Source organism: Dermacentor variabilis, chromosome 1 (assembly GCF_050947875.1).
Source record: "Dermacentor variabilis isolate Ectoservices chromosome 1, ASM5094787v1, whole genome shotgun sequence".
Classification (NCBI taxonomy): Eukaryota; Metazoa; Arthropoda; class Arachnida; order Ixodida; family Ixodidae; genus Dermacentor; species Dermacentor variabilis.
This window is the reverse complement of record NC_134568.1, coordinates 268,270,185-268,292,975: the sequence shown is the minus strand read 5'-3', so window position 1 is coordinate 268,292,975 and position 22,791 is coordinate 268,270,185. Positions and strand designations below refer to the sequence as shown.

General features: G+C 47.4%; 1 protein-coding gene and 1 pseudogene across 3 annotated transcripts in view; one reads left to right on the top strand and one right to left on the bottom strand.

Moving 5' to 3' along the window:
• The window catches only part of Cbp53E (Calbindin 53E), a 266,973-nt gene that overhangs the window by 170,877 nt on the left and 73,305 nt on the right, over positions 1-22,791 (top strand). For all 3 annotated transcript variants that reach the window (XM_075675463.1, XM_075675479.1, XM_075675471.1), the window contains exon 2: positions 15,483-15,568. Coding sequence is in view for 2 of the 3 variants with exons in the window: in XM_075675479.1 (XP_075531594.1) it covers positions 15,483-15,568 (86 nt within the window). In the remaining variant the exon portion in view is untranslated. The remainder of the gene's footprint in view (positions 1-15,482; positions 15,569-22,791) is intronic.
• Positions 10,791-11,459, bottom strand: LOC142573544 (programmed cell death protein 6 pseudogene; annotated as a pseudogene).

Sequence of the window (22,791 nt, the reverse complement as noted above, 5' to 3'; positions counted from 1 at the left end):
GGAGATATGCACATTTTTTTTTTTTTTTTTTTTTTTGCTGACACACACGGAAACTCCCCACCAACTAATGGCTAACAGTTTCGCTGTAAAACTCCCGATACAGAGAGAGAGAGAGAGAAAGGCAAAGGAAGAACAGGGAGGTTAACCAGCCTTCTGTTGTTCAATACGTGCTACATAAAAGTGTTTTTCAGAGCGTGAAAAAATCCCGCGAATACACACAAAATTGCCGCGCGACTGGCCGCTCGAGGCACTTTGCGTGTGTTCGCGGGCTTCTTTCCCGCTCGGAAAAACACTTTAATGTAGCACGTGTTAAGCAACAGAAAGCTGTATCGGGAGTTTTTCATGTTGCTCTACAATTGTCTCATTGACACTTTTCTTCTAATTATAATATTTGAGAAGCTGATTAAATAATTAAGGCTAATTATGTAATTAGGTAGAATGAAAAAAAAAATAAGCTGCGTATCTCGAAGCGACGGCAAACAACAGTATCTCTTGGTTCTGTCCAGCTACGTGGCATTCGCATATTTTTATGCTCTGGCTGAAGTTAGCTGGGACACCCTGTATATATGGAGCCGTACAGAATGCTTTAGCCGTCAACAGTGCACGTATTTTAGTTATTGTAGATAACCTATAATTAATTCTGGCAGAGCAAAATCACTTTTGATCCATGTACTCCGAACAGCCTGCTCTTCTGTTTCGGCTGAAGGCACGTCCAGCTTTGGCTTCACCTCTCCTCGGATAGCGGCTGTCATTCCAGAATTGTCTTTATTATTATTATCATCTCATTCGCTGCTACTGTCGAGGTCTGAATAATAGACTTTCATTCAAGGCACTCATCGCCACAGCAAGAGCCTGACGACCTGTTCGCGTTTACGGCTCGGCCCTCGAACGGCACAGGTTGCCAGAGAGTGCAAATATATGCTCAACATATTAACTGCCGGCGCATTTGCGGGCACCCGTTGCGCGAGTATCGGAAGAGGAGAGTGTAACGTGCGTACTTCGCTGTAACGAAAGCAACAGCCTGCACAACTAATTCCACTTTAAACACGCTCTGACGGTGCAAAAAACTTAAAGAGCAGTAATAAGACCTCTAACATAGCCTAACCAGGCGCCTAAATGATGACCATTATCTCATTAACTGTACGCCAGTGTAGCATTTGGAGTCCCGTTGGCGCCGCTATGGCCCAACGGCTACTGCTTTCTGCTGCTGAGCAGGGGTACTCGAGTTCCGAAGCACGGCCAAACTTCGGCGGAGGCGGAACGAGAAAATGCCCGGGTACTTGGATTTATATGTGCGCGTTAACTAATCCCCGCGTGGTGAGTTGATCCGAAGCCCTCCGCTGTAGCGGTTCTCGTGAATGCGTGCAGCTTTGAGACGTAAAACATCATCATTTAAATAGTTTTCAACCCCGCGTGATTAGAAATTTATTTAAGTCAATCTGTCGTGATAGAAGGAGAAGTAGAAAAAAGGGAGGGAAACACGGGGAGGTTAGCCAGTGTAAGTACCGGATGGCTACCCTGTGATAGAAGGCCGAGACAAAGCGTGCAATCTTGACTATAGGTGCCTTTAACATGGGGACACCCAAGGAGCTTAGGGTGCCCTTAGCGCAAGCCGCCAGATGTCTCTGTGGTGCTTGGGCCTGAGAGGAAACTTGAATAGCGTTCCAAGTTGGCATTAGCGACATGTGCTCTTGCAGCCCATAATGGCTCAAAAACGATACTCTGCAAAGAAGAAATTGAAACTATACCCGCCAAGTGCACTTGCTGAGTACACTCTAGCGAAAAATTGCACACCCTTTGGGGCTTATCTTGTCCCATCACTCTAATCGTCATCAATCTCATGCGCGCCTCCTTTCTTTGCCACTCTGTGCGCACAACTTTCCTGTCGGGAAAGCTGCGGAACGCTGCGACGCCCATGCCATCCCCGACTGGAAAGTGCCGGGTTGGGCGGCGGCAAAGAAAGGAAATGCACGCGAGATTGATGACGATTTTCCCTGTGGTGCAAGATGGGCCCTAAATGGTGTAGAATCATTTATATTGTAAACCCAATGAAACTCGCGAGCATGCATCGGGTGACGTCGACCACACCGATTGTCGAGGCATGAAAATAAGCGAGGCGGTGCGATTACCTTCTCCTCGCGCCATAGTTGTTTGCGACCAGCTTAGCGTTCTGTTAAACTTACAAATGCTCAAAGTAATTATGCGATCTAGAAAAAGAAGACAAGAAAAACCAAAGGCGTATTAATCTAATCTTACATGAACGTAAATCAACACGAACCATTCTGCAGATACTGTGGGAATGAACGCTATGTGAAACATTTTGCAGATAGCCGGTTATCCGGAATCGTTTGGGGTTCTGCAAAGCGTTGCCAAATGTATCAACAACTTTGTGTAAGGCGAGGAAATGTGTCTGTGATTCGAGCATGTGTGTGATGTGACAGCTGCAAGACGACGACGACGATAATATGACGGGCATGACCACTCATTCATGGTACTCCGGCGAAGAAACCTTACAGCTTGTTTCGTTGCCACCTGGCCTGATCCCGGAAGCGGCACAATAAGCGGGAACTCGCACGCTGTCGCTTTTGTGTGCAAAATGTTACTATACGATGTGGCGCGCGCGCAAATCATCCTAAATACGAGCTGGTTGACGTTGGGAAGATAAAAAATACGCACGTGTCTATGGCCTAATGGCTACAGCATCGGGCTTCTGTGCTTGGGGACTCTGGTCCAATCCCGCAACTATGCACATATTTTACAGTGAAACTGTATATAGCTACCCTCCGGCGGTGGTCCGTGTCCGTGCGTCCACGCGTCGCGTCGACACGAAAAAATTTCCGTCCCCAGTTTCTCGCGAATGCTCTGTATAGCTATCAATATAATGTAGGTACCTTGGACAAAAATCCTTACTGAAATTGGCCGCTAAGACGACTCTATCATTAGGCCGAGTTTCATTTGCTTGTCAGAATTAGTTAACAGTATCTTGTAAACGTTACAGGATTCCCGTCTGCTGTCAACACATGGCCGTCTACGGAGGAAGTATGGTTGCAGAAAGCGGCTGTAACTCTTGTTTTGTCAAAACTATCTCGAAACAAATTATATGACAATCAGCCGCTAAGAAGACGTTTTGTTTGTAGGAGATATGACGAGGGATTTTCGCCGTCTAACTCTCTTCCCCTACTTGTTCTCACTCCTCTTGCAGAGCGTCGCAAACTTGAATGCCTAAAATTCCTTCACACGTTAATCAATCCTTCTCGCCTCTCCTCTGTAGATAACTACCTGACTTTTTGCAAACCCTCATGTACGAAGAGTCACCATGCTCTAAATATCGCAACTTTTTTTGCCCACTCTGATTCCTTTAAACACAGCTTTTCTTTTCATCAACTCTTGAAGTCTGGAATTCATTACAGGGCAATATCCGTTCACTACCACTGAAACAATTTACGCAAGCTTGTTTATACTCAGTGGCTATGGTGTTGGGCTGCTGAGCACGAGGTCGCTGGATCGTATCCCGGCCACGGCGGCTGCATTTCGATGGGGGCGAAATGCGAAAACACCCGTGTACTTAGATTTAGGTGCACGTTAAAGAAACCCAGGTGGTCGAAATTTCCGGAGTCCTCCACTACGGCGTGCCTCATAATCAGAAAGTGGTTTTGGTACGTAAAATCCCGCAATTTAAGTAAGCTTGTTTATAAATGTTGCATGTTTGTTGTTCATCCCACTCCTGCAAGCAGCCTCATTGAGGCTGAAGTATGTATAAATAAATAAATAAATAAATAAATAAATAAATAAATAAATAAATAAATAAATAAATAAATAAATAAATAGACATTGCGCCGAGTTTATCTGCTTTTCGTAATTGCGTAGTTCACAGGGAAGTTGTAAATAATGTGCAATTCCCGTCTGCCATACGGGGCACTGGCACACGTCACTACTTCATAAAAGAATAAGAACAAATCCTTCCACAGTCAAACGATGTATTCGTTAATTGTTTGTGTCCTTCAATAATAATAATAATAATAATAATAATAATAATAATAGATGCGTCGATTGAGGGAAAATGCACCATGTAAGGCCACTGGCATTATGTCGCGAAGCGGGTGTCTCGCAAAACGCCACGCCAATATTCCGAGGTGGCATGTTGCGCAACGCAGTTAACTGCACGCACAGCAAGAGCTGACACAAACAAGCAACCGGTGGATGGATTCAAGCGCATGCGAAAGAGTGAGACGCTGTATTTTAGCGGCCCTCCCTGTTCCGGAGCTCTAAATTTCCTTCTTCGAATCTCTTGAGAAATACTGCAACAGGGGTAAAAAAAAGTTGGGTGTGGCGGAAATGGGGGGGGGGGGGGATTTGGGGATGTATTCTTACTGAGGGTCTGACACTGACAGCCAGCTATATGTAAGAGCGGCTACAAGCAGTTTTACAAAAATAAATCGTGGCCGCCAGTTACACAGGGTAGCCCGCTCCGGTTAGCTTTGCGATCTCGGTCTATGCGAAAAAGCTTCCTTCCGAACAATATCCGTGGATCTCGTTCGTGTCGATCGTTTATCTTGGCATCGGGCCCCCGAGCGACTTTCCATTACATGTGAGCCGGCCGCCTGTCTTCCGACAGCGGTTACAAGGCCCAGAGCTCACCCTGGTGCCGGCCTATAGGGCATAAACGACAACGCAAGCATGACATGTCGGCTCTGCATCAAGAAGCCGACGGCCACTCGCTCAGTCGCTCAGCATTTATTTTCTTCTTCTTTTTTTCCTTTCTGTCACGCAGTGCCTCATTCATTCTCTGTTGCCGGTGGGCAGGGGCGCTCGTTCAGCGAAGAGTGTTAATATGCCTCCCAAACCGTGTTCCAGTGCCGCAGAAGCACGCCGGTAAATTATGCCTGCGGTGGCGCGCCGCGGCCTCGCTGCGTGCCGCGTGTGATGCTGTCAGCGGGCAACAAAAATTACCTGTGTGGCGGGGGAAAAAAAATGGAACCGCAGTGACCGATATTTGTGACGTCTTCATAAGTGCGCCTATTGATCTCAAGCTACGTACGCATGGTCAGAGGGTTGTTCGAACCCTTTATTTACTGGTTTTTTTTTTCTCAGGGTAGACAAGGCGCTGTGTTGAACGACGCAAAACGAAGGCGTCTAATGCGCACATGCCTGTATGACGGTTAAGCGCTAAGATTAAACCAGACACAACTGTGTGCATTGCGCGCCATGGCAGTGCGGGCCCTGGAACAAACGGCGTCACCGCTGCTATGTCGTCGTCGTTGTTTTTGTTGTTGGTGGTGGTGATGGCGGTGGTGGTGGTGGTGGTGCATTATCGATTAAATAAATGCAGCTTGTGTTGGTTTGTGACCAAATGCCGGAACGTGGAGCTGCCGCGGTTTAGGTAGTGTCTTGTCACTTTAACTCAGTAGCGCATCCTTGTCTTTTTTACGAGGAGAGTTTTTGCGAGGGGCCAGACTCACACAACCGGTAGGGGAGAGACGCGGCTGGTTTACGCAACTTTCCGCACGAGAAGCAAGAGAGGTGCGCTCTACAACTTTCCTTTTTCTTTTTTTTTTTTTGGGGGGGGGGGGGGTTACAATATCGTATTTAGCGAACTGTGGGGCGCGCACGATACCCGCAACCATCATCGCTCTTTACGTGATTTGTATTGGGTAGTTTCAGGTATCCTCGCTGCAGTGACAAGTGTTCCACACATTGATCGAGTGGAGGACTAATTGCATTTTCTTCCCTCGGATAGTGAGGCCAACCTCCTGTGCCGAGGTATTCCGAGAATGAAGCCTCAAAAATATCTGGTTTGCTGGGAATATTCCCAGCATCCTATATTTATCATCGTTTTTCATGCGACGCTGCTCTGATATATCGTGCTTTATGATGGCGGTTGTGGGGATTTGGGGAATTCGACGCGGCATTGTGCGGGCGCATTTCACCTTGTTCTGCAATCCTTAAGCCACATCGTCCTCGCTCCGAACCAGTTTTTAGCGGTGGCGCTCCACTCGCGGTGGTTCGCGGTGAGGGCGGAGCTAGTGACGTCACGGAGCGGCCCCTGGTGGCTACTGCCGCGACGGTAGCGACTCTCTTGCACCTTGGGACGGCGCCCAGTACGTACATCCTTCCTCTCGTCCGCCGACACCTTTGTGACTAGGACTGAGCTCACGCACGGCGCCTTTGCCCGTGCTGGGAGCGCGTACCTCGTGTTGATCCTATCCCGACGCTAAGGCAAAGAACGGGTGCCTAGTGCTCGCGCGAGGTCGTACCACGCCGAGCCGTACTTATCGGAGGCCCAAGCCGAAGGAGACTGCCCAAGCTCTCGCGAGTTGGCCCATTGGTTATCGCGAGAGCAAGTAGCATAGCCGCCGGGACTTTTCCTAGCGGCGTGTCCCAGCTTGGAGCCTGTGCTCTCGCAGCGACGTGCTACAGGCGCCCCTGACTGCATTTTTCGCCCTTGGTGCGGGACCCCTTTGGTTCCCCGCCGTCACGGGACCGGGCGTTTGTGCAGTGTCGGGTGCCGTTGGAGATAAACGGTTTCCGTCAACTTAGGGCAATACTGTGTTCTTGCGTGCGTCGCTCGGTAGCCCCCTGTGGCCTGAGCTTGCGCGCAGAGGCGCTAGAGGCTGACGCGGCCCTGTGGCTCGCTAAGCTCGAACCCGCGGTGGTCGGTACTCCTGTGAGACCCGAAGACCCCACACGGTATACCAACAGGATAAACGAGAACAAGATTAGGTTAGACTCTGGGGTTTTACGTGCCAAAACTGCGAGCTGATTATGAGGTACGCTGTAGTGGGGGACTCCTGATCAATTTTGATCACCTGTGGTTCTTCAACATGCAACCAATACACAGTACATGGACGTATCTGAATTTCGCGCCCATCAAAATGCGGCCGCCGTGGCCGGGTTTTGATCCCCCCACTTCGTGCTTAGCAGCGCAACGCCGTAGCGCCTAACCAACCACGGCACGTTTAAGCGAGAACAAGAACTCGAAAAACACAGGGCACGCGCTTAGCCTTTGTACATCAAGCTCATCTCCCGGTCGGCCATGTTAGAAACGCTGTTGCGTATTAAAGTCCAACTCGTCCAACTTTCTATTCACTTTTCACAGCTGACGTGCTTTAAAAAGTCGGCGCTTGTGAGTGTACACTTAATGTTTTGCAACGTCTTCTTTTTTTTTTCATAATAGAGCCGGTGTTGACGTACACATACATTTAGCCCTGTCCGACTGTTTTGATTCAGTCTTGCCAGTTTTTCAGCGCGTGTACGAAAATCTTCACACACGGTGATAAAAAAATACACACAGAAATGCACACACTTTCACTCGCCAAAATTATTTTGAGAGTATAGCGTTCAACAAGGAAAAGCGCAGAACTTTCCGATAGGCCAGAGGGCCTATGGCGAGTGTTCTATTCCCCCAACACCGTTATTCTTCTGCATGCAGTGCGGGTGAGCTTTGTTCAAGAGAACGAATAAAGTGACTGGGGCTTCTTTTTTCTTGCTTTTTTCCTCCCTGTTGAGCCAAAAGGTACATTTGTATTAGTGTGAACTGCAGTGTTCGACAAGATGCACAAGAAAACCGGGGACTGCAGCCATTATCCATTTCTGCTGTAGCTGATATTACCATCCACCGGATTTCAGATATTGACATTTAGTCTTGGCATCCTTCCAAACTTTAAGAAATTCGCAGATACTATTGAAACGCCGTCGTTATTTTGGTACTAGGAACTTTAGATCTAGGTATATATTCCTTGAGTTGGCATTACTGGCGCCCAGAGTGACAGAACATCTTGCCTTGTCAACGACGACATTTTTAAAACGTCGCCAGCGAAAGCTGCGTATTTCACATGTAGACAGGACTCTTGTTGGGCTCTTGTGCTTCCATCAGGGCTGTACCTGAAGCTTAAGTAATTGGCTCGGTCTATTTTTCTTTCTAGATGTCTATATTTGCCTATTTGCCCAAGTTTCCGTGTGATACCTTCGCAATCGCGACGGCATTTAGCAGTATCGTGGGTTCTAAATAGGGCGCTCTAGGGTGAAACTTGCTAGCAAACGTTGATCAGGCACAAACGCAGTACATGTAAACGGCCGGTTACACGTCCGTGGCTGTACTTGCCTAACGTTACGTGACTAAAATAAAACATCCTTTGGTTCAGTGCAAAGCAAGTTTGACGCCGGACTTGCTTCTCATTTAGTCGTCGTGTTTGCCCGTGCCACCGAACGAGGTCTCGAGTAAACCAGGACGCAGAAATGCTTGCAAGGCTAAAATAAACTACATCAGCAGCGGGCCTTTGTTGGCGAGATGTCTTTCGAGCTACAAAGTTAGTCAATCGTCGCTGCGTTACGCCTTTGTCGTGTTACCTGAAAAGATAAGGCAATTTTCTTTCGGGCCGGAACGATCACGATCGAGTGTGCGCTCCTGTAGGAACACACAGCTTTCCCTCTCGTATTATTCCACTGAGTAGACAGGCATGTCACGTCGAGCCGTTGCTATCCAGTCACGGATTCTGCCAACCGATAACAATATTTTTGCGATTCTGGGGAAAAAATCGAAACCCGTGTGTGAAGCCGCAAGAAAGAAAAAAATAACAGCAGCATGAGAGATTGCACATGCAACCATTAAAAAAGTTCCGCAGAAGCTCTCGCAGAGAGAGGATTAACGAAGAAAGTTAACAGCCAAGCTGTATGTGAGAGTTCCGTGGGGCAGCTACTGTTTTTCTACGCGTCCCCCGCACAGTCCTTATTTCTTTTTGCGATGCGAAAGAGTCCCCAGACTGCAGATAATAAAAATTCCCACTGTCGGCGGCTCGGTCGAGACCTGCTAACGAAACATTGGTCTGTGGAATCAAAGCGCCGTGAAAACGGGACCAGTCGGCGCCGCGCGATACAGAGAACGCGGCGAGCCGAGATACCAGTAGGCGCGATCGGCAGGCGGCGCACGTCGTCTCCTCGCAAAAGCGACGCTCACTGCCCCGCAGTGGCGGTGCGCACGGCAGGCGCTGCCTCCGTCGCGGCATTCGTCGTCCAACGATCGGCTTACTTCCGCCCGCCGAGGAACTTTGGCGAAACGGCTACAAAGTGCCAACGCGTTACGTGCAAAGCCAAATGAGCGTTTCTTCTTCTTTCTCCTTTTTTTTTCATTTTCGCGAACCTAATTTTGTTAGTACTCGATCCTTGATTGGCTCCACGGGGCAGTCATTTCTGTTGCCGGAGCCGATCTCTTTCTGCGACGAAATTCTTAAAGAAGGCGACGCGCCCGCGAACACGGGAACTGAGAATTCGTAAGCGAACCCGTAAGAGGTTGTTTTGTTTTTGTTTCAACGATAGAGTGCCAGTGGCGATGTAACAGGGAGAATAAATAACACGATTCTGAGGCAAAGGACGCACAGCCCTTATCAAAAACTTACCGGTTATAGTTGATGAAAGCTTCTGGGGCCGAATTCACAAAGCATTTTGTTCGTAAGCGCTCGTTACCATTGGCCGGACGGGATTGGTTGAAATTAGCTGTTACGAACAATTCTAGCTGAAGGGCTTTTTGTGAATAGGGGCCTCGAAGAATTTCGGGGAGTCTTTCCGAAACTACAAAGCAACAAAGGTCTCGAAACACTGACGGGGATGATCTTCGGCCATACGGGTCGTGTTCCCTGTGTTCCGAAAAAGGCTGCACGTGACACTCTAAGCGTACCGATATCATTGCCGCATTTTTTTGTAGTCCGAATCTTCCTCGTAGCACGAACGCATCTCCCCTTGGATGCATTTTCACCGGGAAGAATTCTAGCTTGTTTCCAATAGCTCAAAAACTTACCGGTATACTTCCCGTCCAGGTGACCAAGCTCATCAACTCTGTTGACCTCATTAATGAACGTCCTCTACGTTGAGGAAATGGTCGCTTATGTGCATTTTCGAGCTACAAACTGCATGCACTTTGTATGACAACTCCAGAAACAAACACCACCTTTTACACAAGTTCCCGATTCTGCGCACACCACATGCGGCTTCCCCACGAAAGAAACGGATTTTCTGGCAGAGAAGAATGGCGCTGTTAGAGATACACACGCCAAAGCCTACAGATCCTCGCAATCAGTTATGTCGGTATTTGTAGAGAAGGTAACAACAAAAAAAAGCGGTGAAGCCCTGCTATATTTGTTTCCCTTCTGCAAACTTGAAGCAAGCAACTCTCAGAACTATATGCGTCAGATGGAAATGTTCTCAGGAGGTAAGTCGATAGTGAAGAAGGGAGAGATTCCAACTTGCTATTCTCAATAGGGGTTTGAGTTCGGAGTCTCACGGGAAAGCGGCTCGCGTTTACCTGCGTGTTCTTAAACGCTGCACAAAGAGAATAAGCATTAGCGTATGACCTGGCACTAACAAGCAAAGGGAGCATGGCAAAGCACATAGCCTCAGATGGCATTAAAAGCTGAAATTTTTAGATGGTATGGTTGACACTCAGCACCCCTCGCGAGAGACGAAGCGCCTCAAGAATAATGCGGAGAGAGCAATTAACGCAAATGCATCACTTAACTACATCATTAAAAAGATATTAATGACTCTACCTAGTCAGCCGCCCCAAGAGAAGACCTTATACTGCAGCGAATTATGCGTACGGCAGTTACTAGACTAAGGGACCTAACGTAAAAACCTCCGATCATAGTGAAAAGATTTTAGGAGTCCTGTCTATTGAGTTTGACAACTGAAAGAAGTGGCACATGGCGAATATTCCACCCTCTCGCGCTCGCAAACTATAACTAAAGTGATATCTGGGTGTTGTTTGTATTGCTAAAGACAAGCGACAGAGAACAGTTACCGACTGGGCATGGTGTATTGTCGACGGGAGAATTTCGAGCGGCGTTCCCCGGTGGCGCGCGGGGGGAATTTTCCGGCAGGCGGTGCTACGCGAGCACCTGGATGAGCATGACAATGTACTCCTCGAAGCGGACGTTGACCACGCCCGTCTTCTGGCGGTCGTAGCGACGGAACGCGTCCGTGGCGCTCTTGACGAACATGCAGGCCTGGATGAACTCGTCGAAGTACATTTTTCCTGCCCGCACGAAGCGGCGCAGCAGCATGGAGTTGAAGCGGTCCGTGAGCGTGCAGTTGCACTCCTTGAGCGCGTTCATCATGTCGGTGGGCTCGATGGTGCCCCCGTTGGACGGGTCGTAGTGGCGGAACGCGGTCGACCAGTCCGTCACGAAGCGGTACAGCTCGCTGAACTCGTCGAAGTTGATGGTGCCGTCATGGTTCCGGTCGAAGAGGCACACGAGCATCTTGGCCGTCTCCATGTTAAAGGGCCGCCAGGTGCCGCTCGAAAGGGCCATCTGCAGCTCGCGGTAGTCGATCGCTCCATTGTGGCCCTGGTCGGCAGCCAGGAAGGTGCTGCGCAGGGTGACCTGGTTCAACGGTTGTCCGCCGATGTGCGCCATGCCTTTGCCGCCGCGGTCCCCGGGGATCCTGCCGTGTCGTTCTCTTGCGCTGACGCCGCGTGACCACGCTGGCACGAGCACCGCGCGCAGCTGCGAGAAATTATGCGCGATCGCAGCGCCGAGCTTTGTGCACGACTGACTCCTCCTCTTTTTTTTTTTCGACAACGCACCTTTCTACTTTTATTGCAAACGTCCGTCACTTATACCCTCAAGTTTCCACTGAATAGGCTGGCGATCGTCACCGTTAACAAAAAGTGTTAATTAAAATGTAGTATTCGTGGTGCTTCGTGCGCACCAAGGACGACATGAAAGGTCCTACTCCTTCGTTAACTTTCGTCGTAAGCAGTCAGGATCATAATATGCACGCTGCGAAGGAAGGAAGGAAATCAACTTTATTCAGGTCCTGCAGGCCACGAGAGCTTTGGGCTCTCATGGAGTGGGCGTCTCCCACGACGGAACCGGGAGGTTGAGTTGCCTGGCGGCGTCGTGGACGTGCTGGACGGCCCAGAGTTGGGGAGCGAGTTCTTCGCTGCGAAATTGCGCTCTTTGTGACGGAGCTAACTTGATGATGATAATGATGATGACCTTAAAGTATATGGCACATACCCACTCCAGGGGATTGGCCAAGAGTCGGGCAGTTTCTACATGTATTCCATGAGAATAATATAGATATTCGAACAAAATGTTCGCATATCTTGAATTTGAAGATGTAGTAATTGTTGTGCATACAGACAGCGAGTCGGTCATAATAACAGCTAATAAGTCATTTTGCGGACGCTTTTGTAATGCTAATATATTCGCTAATAATTCTGCCAGAAAATGGGCGTGAAGTCCGGAAGGCGAAGGAGGTGAGATCATTGAAGACATTCACAGGAGACACCTACTGCTGCCTTCTCATTGCACAGAGAAGCGTCATCAGTAGCTATTATGTTGTCAGTAGCTAGCCGGCCTAGATGGTCTTGTAATATATTAATTAAGTTTCTTCTAGGTAATAGTTTAGCATGATTTAGAAATATGTCCTCGAACTAAATTTTGAGGCCTGTTAACGCATCATTCGAATGGTAAACTTCACGTATCGACACATTCCATTGTTGTCACTGTGCTTGCACAAATGTTATCTGAGGGCTGCGCAATCGCGACCACAATGCGCCAAAAAACTCAGACGGTTCAGTGATAAATATGTATAGTTTACGTCTTTTCGGAAAATCTTAAATTTTTAAAAATGTCTGAACCATAAGCGTGCTGAATCTGCCACGTGAGCTTCCTGACGTAGAACAGTGTCTGCAACGAATGTAGGTAGCCCTAGGCATAAGCGTAGAGCTTCTCTTTACGTATGAGAGGTTTAATTTTATAGGCGAGACCATCGAAAAATACAACGCCGCCGAATTCTAATATCAGCCAAACACACATATCATATATCATGAGTAAAGTATCCCTGTGTAGTCCAGAGCGACGGTGACTGAGCCGGCGGAGCATAGCTGCGGCACATTGTGCCTGTGTTGTATTATATTCAATTTTACTGCGCCAGGCGAGCTTGCCATCGTATATAACACCAAAGTACTTGACTGAGTCAACTTTAGGAATGATTGAGGAACTTGAGAGATATATGCAGCTGCGCACTTAACGAAAATACTAGTACAACACTTTACTAACATTTAACGAGATGAATAACCCATCTAGCCATGTCTCAAGCCTACAGGTCTACAACGACAGGTGTAGTGAGTGTATATTAGTTGCGGATGTAAAAAAATTTGATATCATCCGCATAAACATAAGCATGTACTTTCCGCGGGACAAAGGAATTGTACTTAGCAAAATGTTAAATAAAATATGAGAAAGAACGGCAACCTGTGGCACACCTCTTGTCTGCTTGTATTTAGGCGTCGAGATACCGCGTTGATAACGATAAAACTTTCTCTCTCTCATAAATCAATATATCCAAGCGGTTATATACTACGGGAAATTCGTAGACTGAAGTTTATTGAGTAGCATAACATATTCTACCGCCTCGTATGCTTTTCCTTCAAAGTGCTCTCATTTTCTTCGTTGTCGTCTACCAACTTTCAACGTTGCTCGGCTCCACCTGGGATAAACTGGTGAGCTGCCGGGCCACGCGTCACGCTGGCGCACGCAGGAAGTCGAGAAAGATCCGAGCCGCACTGCTGATGCAGCCGCTGAAGGCGCCGCGGCAGCAAACACGCGCCTTCCTTTACTCAGCAGAAATTTTTTGGGTGGCTTGCGGACCATATATCACGCCGGCGTGGAAAAACATGAACTGCCTTCGCTGGCGGCGAGGTGTCCACCCAACATAAAGCCGCGGCCCTCCCTGTTACACACTGCGTCAGAACGTTCGGCCATCCTGGCCTCATGCCTACAACACCCGCCCCCTTGCAGGCGCGAGCGCACGCATTGGCGCCTTGTGTAATGCGGCACGACGTGCAATGCGGCAAGAAAGTCGGGGTGACGCAAGGACGACGTGACCACATTCGCGATGGGGTCGGTCATATGCCCTCGGCCGTGGCTCCGACCATATTGCGTTCGGCTGCTCAATTCGATTCCGAGGTCGCGAGTTCGCGGCAGCCGCATTCCGATGGAGGCGAATCCGAAAACGTTCGTGTACCGTGCTTTGTATGCATGTTGAGAATCCCAGGGGGTCAGAACTAATCATGTGCCTTAGGTTACGGCATCTCCCATGGAGCGGGGAGTTGCTTTGGAATGTGAAATCCCATCACTAAGTGAATCTGTTAGAATAGGTGCATGCCTTTTCGCGGGCCCTAATTATGGACGTGTCCGCATCTTGCCATGAGGCCAGCGTTGATGAATGTTCACTCGCTCAGGCAAATGCTTAGACAAGTGTTTTCTTTTATTCCGCTTGCAAAAGACATATGGAAAGGGAATATTTTGGTCCCTGACTTCTTTCATTGAAATGTATGAAGTGTATTTTCGTAGTATAAACAACCTTTCTTTTTTGTCGCTGAAGATTGCATAACTTCTAATTTATTCTGTTTTTCTGTCCGATAAAGAAACGGAGTACCAAGATCGACATTGTATTCCATGTTAGATACATTGCACGTGATCAACAAAGACGCGGAAAGTTATGTCTTTTATTCGTGTTAAGTAAAACTTTAAGATAATTGAATACGTGCACATTAGACATTTCGGGAATTTACGGCCGCTACGGCAGTGTCGCTTTTTGTATATACACATTGGTGGCTTAACCTCCTGGCCAGATTAATAAGAAAAACTGACTTTGTGGGCGAGCCCGAATCCTGACAGTAAAAACAGACCAATAGCATACACATAAGTCACCACTATGTGCGCTTAAAAATGAATTCGCTAGCAAGCTTGCAGAATATTTGAGCACTCGAAGGGAGTACCAGCAGTACCGCCGGACAGCTGGCGTGGATGAACGAAAACAACATGCGCAGCAAAGATCACCGCCAACAAAATGTAAGCTGGAAGGCGAAAGCCTCGCTGAATGGTAAAACTGTTGGGTCGCGTGGGAGCACTACCGTCAGACAGAGCAGACGCTAGATCTTTTCTTGGCGCCGCCAATATTGCAGCAGCTGCTCCGACCGCACGTGAAGGTGGCGATTCCTGAACAGCTAGATTAAAAATTGATTTTCAGTACAAAGCACAAGACTCGCGGAAGTGTGTGTGCGTGCGTGCGCGCGCGCGCGCGCGCAGAGGGGTGACGCATATATAGAATGTATTGTGTAAGCATCGCTTTCGTCATTTCACTGGCAGATACCCGTGAGGAGAATCCCTCGAAACATAAAAATCGGTCACCCAAGAAAACACGCCGTGCACCTTGCGAGATTGGGAGGAAATTAAATGATTTGTAGCTCTGGTTTTCTTTTTTCTTTCGTTGTCAAGGTTCCCTTGGGTTTTTCTTTTTCTTTAACTTTTGGTTTGTGTCGTTCTTGTCTCGTCTTACCAGTCTGAATGGCGGCAAAGACAAAGACAACAGTCTATATTGATTTCTGACACAACTTGAGAGGCAGACAGTGTTCGCCTACTCCTACGATTTGTTGCTGTCAACTAAACAGAGACTTCCTTTTGTTCTCGTCTTCGCAGGCAACGGCTTCATCGAAGGACGAGAGCTAGACAACTTTCTCCGCGAATTCGTTTCCAGCGTCAGTTTGTCCGATGTAGGACCAGAGGTAAGCCCGACTTTCTCTCTTTAGTTCCTTCCTTCTACTTCGTGTAAAACACGTTTAGTTCCTTCAAATACACGTTCAAATTGGAGAGAGATGATAGAAGATGAAGAAAAAAGAAATGAAACTGGAAAGCCTATTCCTTTACAACCTTGCATTTTAAGCCGCTGTTGTCGGTGATTTATTGACGTCAAAAAGAAACACAACGTGTTATAAAGAAAAAAAAAGAAAGAAGTTAGAATCTTTCCTGCGATAGCCGAGAGCTCAAGTACAGATTGGCCAGGTAATATAACAATTCTTTCATTGGTTATCGGCCGGTGTAGTTGCAGCGACTGAGCCCATAATTGGCCTCAATATACGATAGGCGCACCATAGATATATGGGCGCACATTCTACGGCAGGCACAAATACGACATAGCTGTGGTGTACGCTACGTATCTTATACGTCCGAGGGTCGCGTTTCCTAACAGTGTTTTTTCATTTTCTGTTCTTTACGTCTTACAATGACTCAAACCTGGCTCGGACAGCGGCGTGCCACCGTTATCCATGGAGGAAGGAAAAAGTTAGGAGAGAGCGTTACGTCACGCAGCCAGCCTTGGCAAAGCGAACGCTCCTTTCTCTATGAACGCTCCGTGAAGCCCATACATTTGCTCAGTGGTGGCCCAACAAGTGCCCTCTTGCGTCGAGATCACGGAGCAAGAATCGAGATTTGCTGAGGTGTTTGATTCCAAGTAGCTATGGTAGTAGTTTTTATTCGGTGCGTGGTTGTTCGGCTGCCCTGCCGTGGCTCTGCCTGCAGGGCGGGAACACGAAAACCAACCGTGCACGTTGACGTGCGATCACGTGTTGGGCCACCAGGTTTGGCTTCAATCGCGTTGCACGATGATCCCGCCCTAACGTTTTCCTTCCTCCATGCCGTTATCGCTGAGGTTGACCACTCGGCTCGATGCGTGATAAGAAAGAAAAAAAAACGGAATACGATATGAAACGTGACATAATGCAGTACCGGCTGAGGTTGGGCTCGGGGTCGTGAAAGACAAAAAAGTAAGAATGGGCTATCGCGCACCGATGTCGGTGCGTTTTCTTCTTGCATCGCCATCCCCCCAGCACGCGGTTAACGAAATTCAGGGGCCATACATTGTCACGATGCTTTTCATTTCCCATTATTTTGTCCTTCGTCATTGGTTCACACTAAACCACGGCCCCGCTATAGCCGGCATCTGTCACTCGGTGAGACGAATGATACCAAATGATTAGAATCGGAGGAAAAAAATATTACAAAATAAATCCCCTGATCTATTGAGAACAGGACTCGTGCATTAGCTTTTTCCCTTATCTTGTCTCCTCTAATGCAGGGTCACAGACCAGTGTTCATAGAGGAAATCAAAGGCCATCATAAGCAGCCCAGTGAAAGAGCATGCGCACACACAGCCAATTGCAAACAACAGCGCGTAAGCGCTGTTGTTATATTTTTTCTGAAGACAGATATAGTTTTCCAATATATTTAGTGACCTCACAGCAGCGTTGACCGTCGGCCAGCGCCACACGGAGTGCACCAGACAGAGTAGCGAGGGTATAGGCGCATGCGCGCAGGGCGTCCTATAGTGTCCGTTCATCGTCTGCTATGCTAGTCCATTGAATCCGCGGCACACCCCCTGCTGTTCATCAGCTCATATATTGTTTGCCACCACTTATTCTAACCAATTTGCACGCAGGAGCACGTGTGCGCATATGTTTGCTTTGGAAACTGATCAGCAGCAGGGGCTACGTGGAGCTTAACGGGAACAGCCTAGCAGACTATGCTCGGGCAAGAGTAGGCTCCGTGCGCATGCACCTAATGTCGTCGCTACTTTCGTAGCTGCGCTAGGCGACACGACGCTGACCGTCGTGTTGGTCGACGCGCCCGTGAGGTTATAACACCTTGGAGAGCTGCATACGTATCCTATGGCTGGATGGAAAAGCATCGCGGGTGCAGCAGCCACCAAACGCGAAGCATGATGCATTCTTGGGGAGAATGGGCTCCGCTCAACTCCGAGAACAGTGGAGCATTTATCTGCATGTCATGTTTTTTACACATTCAGCCTCGCAGAACTGAGCAGTGAAATTGCGTGGGAAGTGTTACGTGGATCTGTTTCGAAGCCTGGTGCCGCCACGTAAAGTGGTGGCTGGCTTGTCGGCTAAATTGCTAAATGGTGACTTGGAGGACACTAATAATCTTGGAGATGTATAATCCACTGCAGCCACGCGGTGTCGGTTGTGTTCACGATGTCGGCGGCTTAGGTTTCCGACCACGGCAACTGCGTGATGGAGGCGGAATGTAAAATGATACGCCGCTGTGATGTAATATCAGTATGCACATTAAGAGCTCGTCAAATTTCATTCAAAGTGCCCTCACAGTGGTGATTCCTCGCACTGGGGCGAAGCATTTTACAAGTACAGTGGCGTGCAACATGACCCGCAACACCGGTGCCCGTGGTCGACGGGGCTCCAAGACTGTACAGCTGCGCAGACACAGGGTAAGTTCCAGACCTAAACACAGCTTCAATAGGTGGTATTTATTAAACCGCTATTTCGCATGTCAGAGCCGCCGCGCAGCCCTGGAGCCTCTTCAACCACGAACAATGGTGTTGCAAGTCATATTGCACGCGACTGTAGCTGCTATCTAGCATTGTTTCGGGTTCGGCAAAGCGATACCAGCTAGAACAACGCGTATCACGGTAGCTGTGTGAGCAACGGCAGCAGCAAGGCGACGGCATGATTTCTACTCCGGCAGTTCGACGTGAGTGTACGACATGCCGATTGTTGAATCTTACGCAGTTGTAGGTACAGGATGGGTGCAGACGAGAGAAACACGGTTTTTGACGTAATCGCAGACTAAGTGCTACGCAATCACACCTACCTATGCGTATGCCATGCGGTCTATGTAAAAACGCGTTTGTACTCCGGCAAATAAGCGTTTAAACCAGTTTGAGCTGGGCCGATCATGAAGACGGTCACACAGCATAAAGTTAGCTCCAACGAGGGGAATGTGGGCCGATCCCGAGGGCGGGTGCAGCATTGCGTCTCAAAGCGCTAGGTCTTACGACTGAAGAATGCAAGGAACTGGGACGTGATGCAAGCGCCAAACATCTGAGCAATCTAGTCGGCTTTGGCACGAGAGAAATGTTGAGCTTATGCGATGCTCGTGGGAGGTTCTGTACAACCCTTGGTCAGACATTTCTCTTAGTTGAAGAGTTCCGAAACGAGGCGCGGCAGGAACATAATTACCTATGTTATTGCAAAAGTGCCTGCAATTAGGCAAAAAAAGGGTTCGCACTAAAACAAGAGGAATAATCTTCAGTGTGTTGACATGGCAACAACTGAATTAATGTTCTCTCGTTAGGCATGAATGTTGCTTTAATATGCCACAGTCACGTTAATTATAATGGTGCAAAAGTCACTCCGTTGCGAGAACAACATGGCCTACAGCTCTCACATTCGTCCTATTTTGTGTATATGCTGCGACTGATGCGGGACTGAGGACGCCGCCATTATATTGTGTAAAGAGTTTGCACTTGAAGGATGACATGACGGAGGTTTCAGCCGAGTATGCCATCGTCGAAGCTCACGACGCGGTCCAGACCTAGCCAATATTAACAGCAGCAAAATTCTTGTCGTGAACGTTAAACATAGATTACGATATCCGTTCTCGGTTTCGAGTGTCCATATTGCGATTTATAGTTGCTGCAGTGCCATACCGATGTCGATCCCTCCAGGCCCCACCAATTCTTTTTGTTTTCTTTTACCGTTTCACTGCATGGCTGAGCTATCAATTCACATAACGTTTCCCATCGCCTTTTATAAACAACTAGACGCCTTAGGTGCCAGTGCTCGTGGAATATCTGGGGAGGAATAAAGCTGCTGCTCGTCCAAGAAAAAATGTAAAGCGAAGCGCTTTTACGCATTCGTACATTCATACACTATTAAGCACTGATCTACCGCTCTTTGTGTTCATGCATTGTGAACACTTGCGGGCGGAAATGCTGCATAAGACAAGGAGCTTAAATTCAGTTTCGTTGTGAAACTAAAAGGGTGCCTTTTTTGTTGTTGTTTTTTTTCGGCACAGACGTCCATTATTAGTTCTGGAAACATTCTCTTTCGTGCTCAGACTGCATCAGCGCAGATTGAAGCAGCGAGAACGGACACGCGAGTTGAGAAAAGAAAGTTCCCGTTTCTTTGCAGTGGTTCATCGGAACGCGTTGAATGGAGAGAGGACGTCCCCTAATGGGAGTAGGGGGACGTAATGGGAGTAGGGGACAATATGGGGGTGGGGTGTCATCGAGCAGAACTTTTGACTCAGCTCTTGGCATTCACGGTGCTGCTCCGCGCTCACCATCATCAAGCGAGGTCGATTGGAAACCGGGTGCGAAACCAAGCATCCAACAAGACAGCTCATTTATTAACAATTAAAGTGCCAGGCGTTTCTTCAGTCGAGCCGCCAAGAGACTCGCCCTGTATTTGTCTCGCTTGCGCCTCAAGGACTCTGGTGCTCAGTTTCGCATTTCGCCTATTTCTTTCTTATTTCTTAGTCGGTTTTTAGTTTGTTCTTTTTCTTTTTCAACTATGTCCCAGCAGTAAACAGGCGGGCATTATGTTCCAGTCCTTGGTGGCGTCTCCAGGCGCGTGTTCCCATATTCTTTCTTTCTTTCCTTCTTCATTTCCTTCTCTCTTTCCTTTTTTCTTTGTTTCTTTTGTTTCTTTCTTTCTCTCTTTCTGGTTGCTTGTTCGGCTTTGTGGCCTGAAGTGAGAGCGACCCCGACGCGGACTCATTACTCTTTCACACCGCCTGTCGGCTCTCGTAGGTAGAAGTTGCTGGCGTCTCGGTTCGTGGCGTTGCTTCTCGCGATGAGCTTCCCGCTCCCTGAGGAGCGATAGAGAGGCACCGCAATGCCAACGAAATGCGCACTCCCGAAGAAAGTATATTTTTATTTTTCAAACGCTGCTACCGAAACAGGAGTTGTGTTCCCCCTTCAATGCATAAGAAAAAGAAACGAAAACAAACAGAAAGTAGGCAGACCACAGCAGCGGGCCGATGCGAATTGTATTCCCTCGTTGGAACTGCACCATGCTTGTAACGCATGCAGTTTTGGCAGGCAATCGGAGTGAAACGCCGTTCCTTCTATTGACAATGTACTTTTTTTTTAGCTGATCGTTGGCAGGCAAGTCCGCCAAACAAACTTTCGTATTTCACCTTGCCATTGTCATATAGGGCGGCCGTCTGAAGCATAAATATCGATGATGTGGCTTCTTGCTCTGTTGTGGTGTGCACACTCTAAAAGGATGTCACATATGCAGTCTCCCACTTTAAGCAACGCTTGCATTACGAGCGAAGACGTTTTGCTGTGGGAACCTTCACGACATACAACGGCGACCTCACGTCACGTGTTGACGCTGTTAGGGCTCCAAGTATCTTGTTAATCTGGTAGTGACGGTCATTTATTGCAACCATTTTTTTAAATACTATTTATGTATAAAACAATATATTATTTCGTATCGAATAACAGAATCGCTTATGACGACTGGAAGATAGCAGAATCTATGGCAGCACATAAAGAGGGTAATAAATACTAAAGAAAAATTATCCTGCACAAATACTCGCTTCAAAAGATTTGAGATTATTATCGCCTGTTACATCTATAGTCATCTTGAGTCTAGTGACTTTTCTAAGTATGGATTTAAAGGAAGCTTTTCGTGCGACATTATAGTTCTTTAAGTTTTCAGAGCCGGTAGTGCATTGTGGCGTGCCATCTAAGCTACGTGCACTTAGATTCGATCCCTGTTGTGTAAGTTGCCTTCTAATCGAGAATTCACTTCCCGTTTCAAACATTCTTTTTTTTTTTCAGGTGTGCCGCAGAGCGTCGTTCTTGGTTCCCGAAATCTTCTATTTTTCTTTTTCGATGTTCATGGCGATTTGTCTCCCAGCATACCGTCATGCACGAAAGCATTTGCTGATTACAGCGTTACACGCCACCCGTTAGCTCCGTTCATCGCCGCGTCCTCCAAAGTGATCTGGTAATTATTAACCTATTAAGGCCCTCCGTACTTCAAAAAATACCGCGTCAGTTTCATTGGCAAATGCGTAACAAGAAGCATACTTTTCACTTTTCAGTTCATACACCATTCCGTTAAAGCGAATATTGACTGCGCGTCGAAATTCTGGGTTTATAACAGCTGTATCAAGCTTTTTTGTCAGTTGATAACCAAAGTTACGAGAGCATATAGCGTCGCAACCAACATTGCCCTCTAAGGAGTGTTCATTTTAAGGCGTTCGATTAGACTCTTTTCCAAATTTAATGTGCTTGCCAACTTCTTACAAAAGAAGACCGCGTATACAAAATCAGAGTGCTTTGAAAGGCTAGGCACCATATTCGACAGCATACCCTTAGGAGTTTGTATTTTATGCGTTAAATTATAGTCATTTAAATTTTATCAGCTCATGGGGTCTCACATGCCGCTGTCATATAGCTCATGCAGCAAATTCAAAATAACGCTGTTTTTCTCATTGCACCGGCTCCTTATAGCGCTCATGTTACCCCCATCCTCACTGATTTAAATCTCCTGTCGATAAATAATATTACCTGGTACAACTATGGCACCGTTACATACTGTATACTTAAAAATCTACATTTAAGTTAGGTCATTCGCGGAAATATTCTCGCTAACCCACAACATTATAAGATTTTCTTCACAAAATCGCATTTTACACCACAAATCGCGCTGCAGCTAGGGCTAGCGAACTGTTAGTTTTCTAATGTGAAAATCTGTAATAGATTACGGCCCAGGTAAAATTTTCACCAATATTGTCGTAGTACCAGTGTTCACTTAGATTGCAACTTTGTAAACTGCATCCCTACTCCAATGGATTTTTTTTTTTGCCTATATCCTGTGTTTATTCATTGCATACAGTTAGTGTGTTCAGATGTGTAAAGTTTTGCTGCTTCAACAATGTATGACTCCTGTAAACGTTTTTTGCTTATTTCTAATCGCAATAGGCGTCTTTATATTAATTTACTCCTCTGTACCTAAGAACAAGAAGTCCCACTGCCCTTTCTAACTGTAAGACCTCTTTCTTTATAACATATCCAATATATTTATGTGCCACTAATTGAACGATAAAATTAAATCTGAAAATAAACTTGGAAATGACGTGAGCATTATAGATACTGCTGTGCACGCTACTTTATTATTTT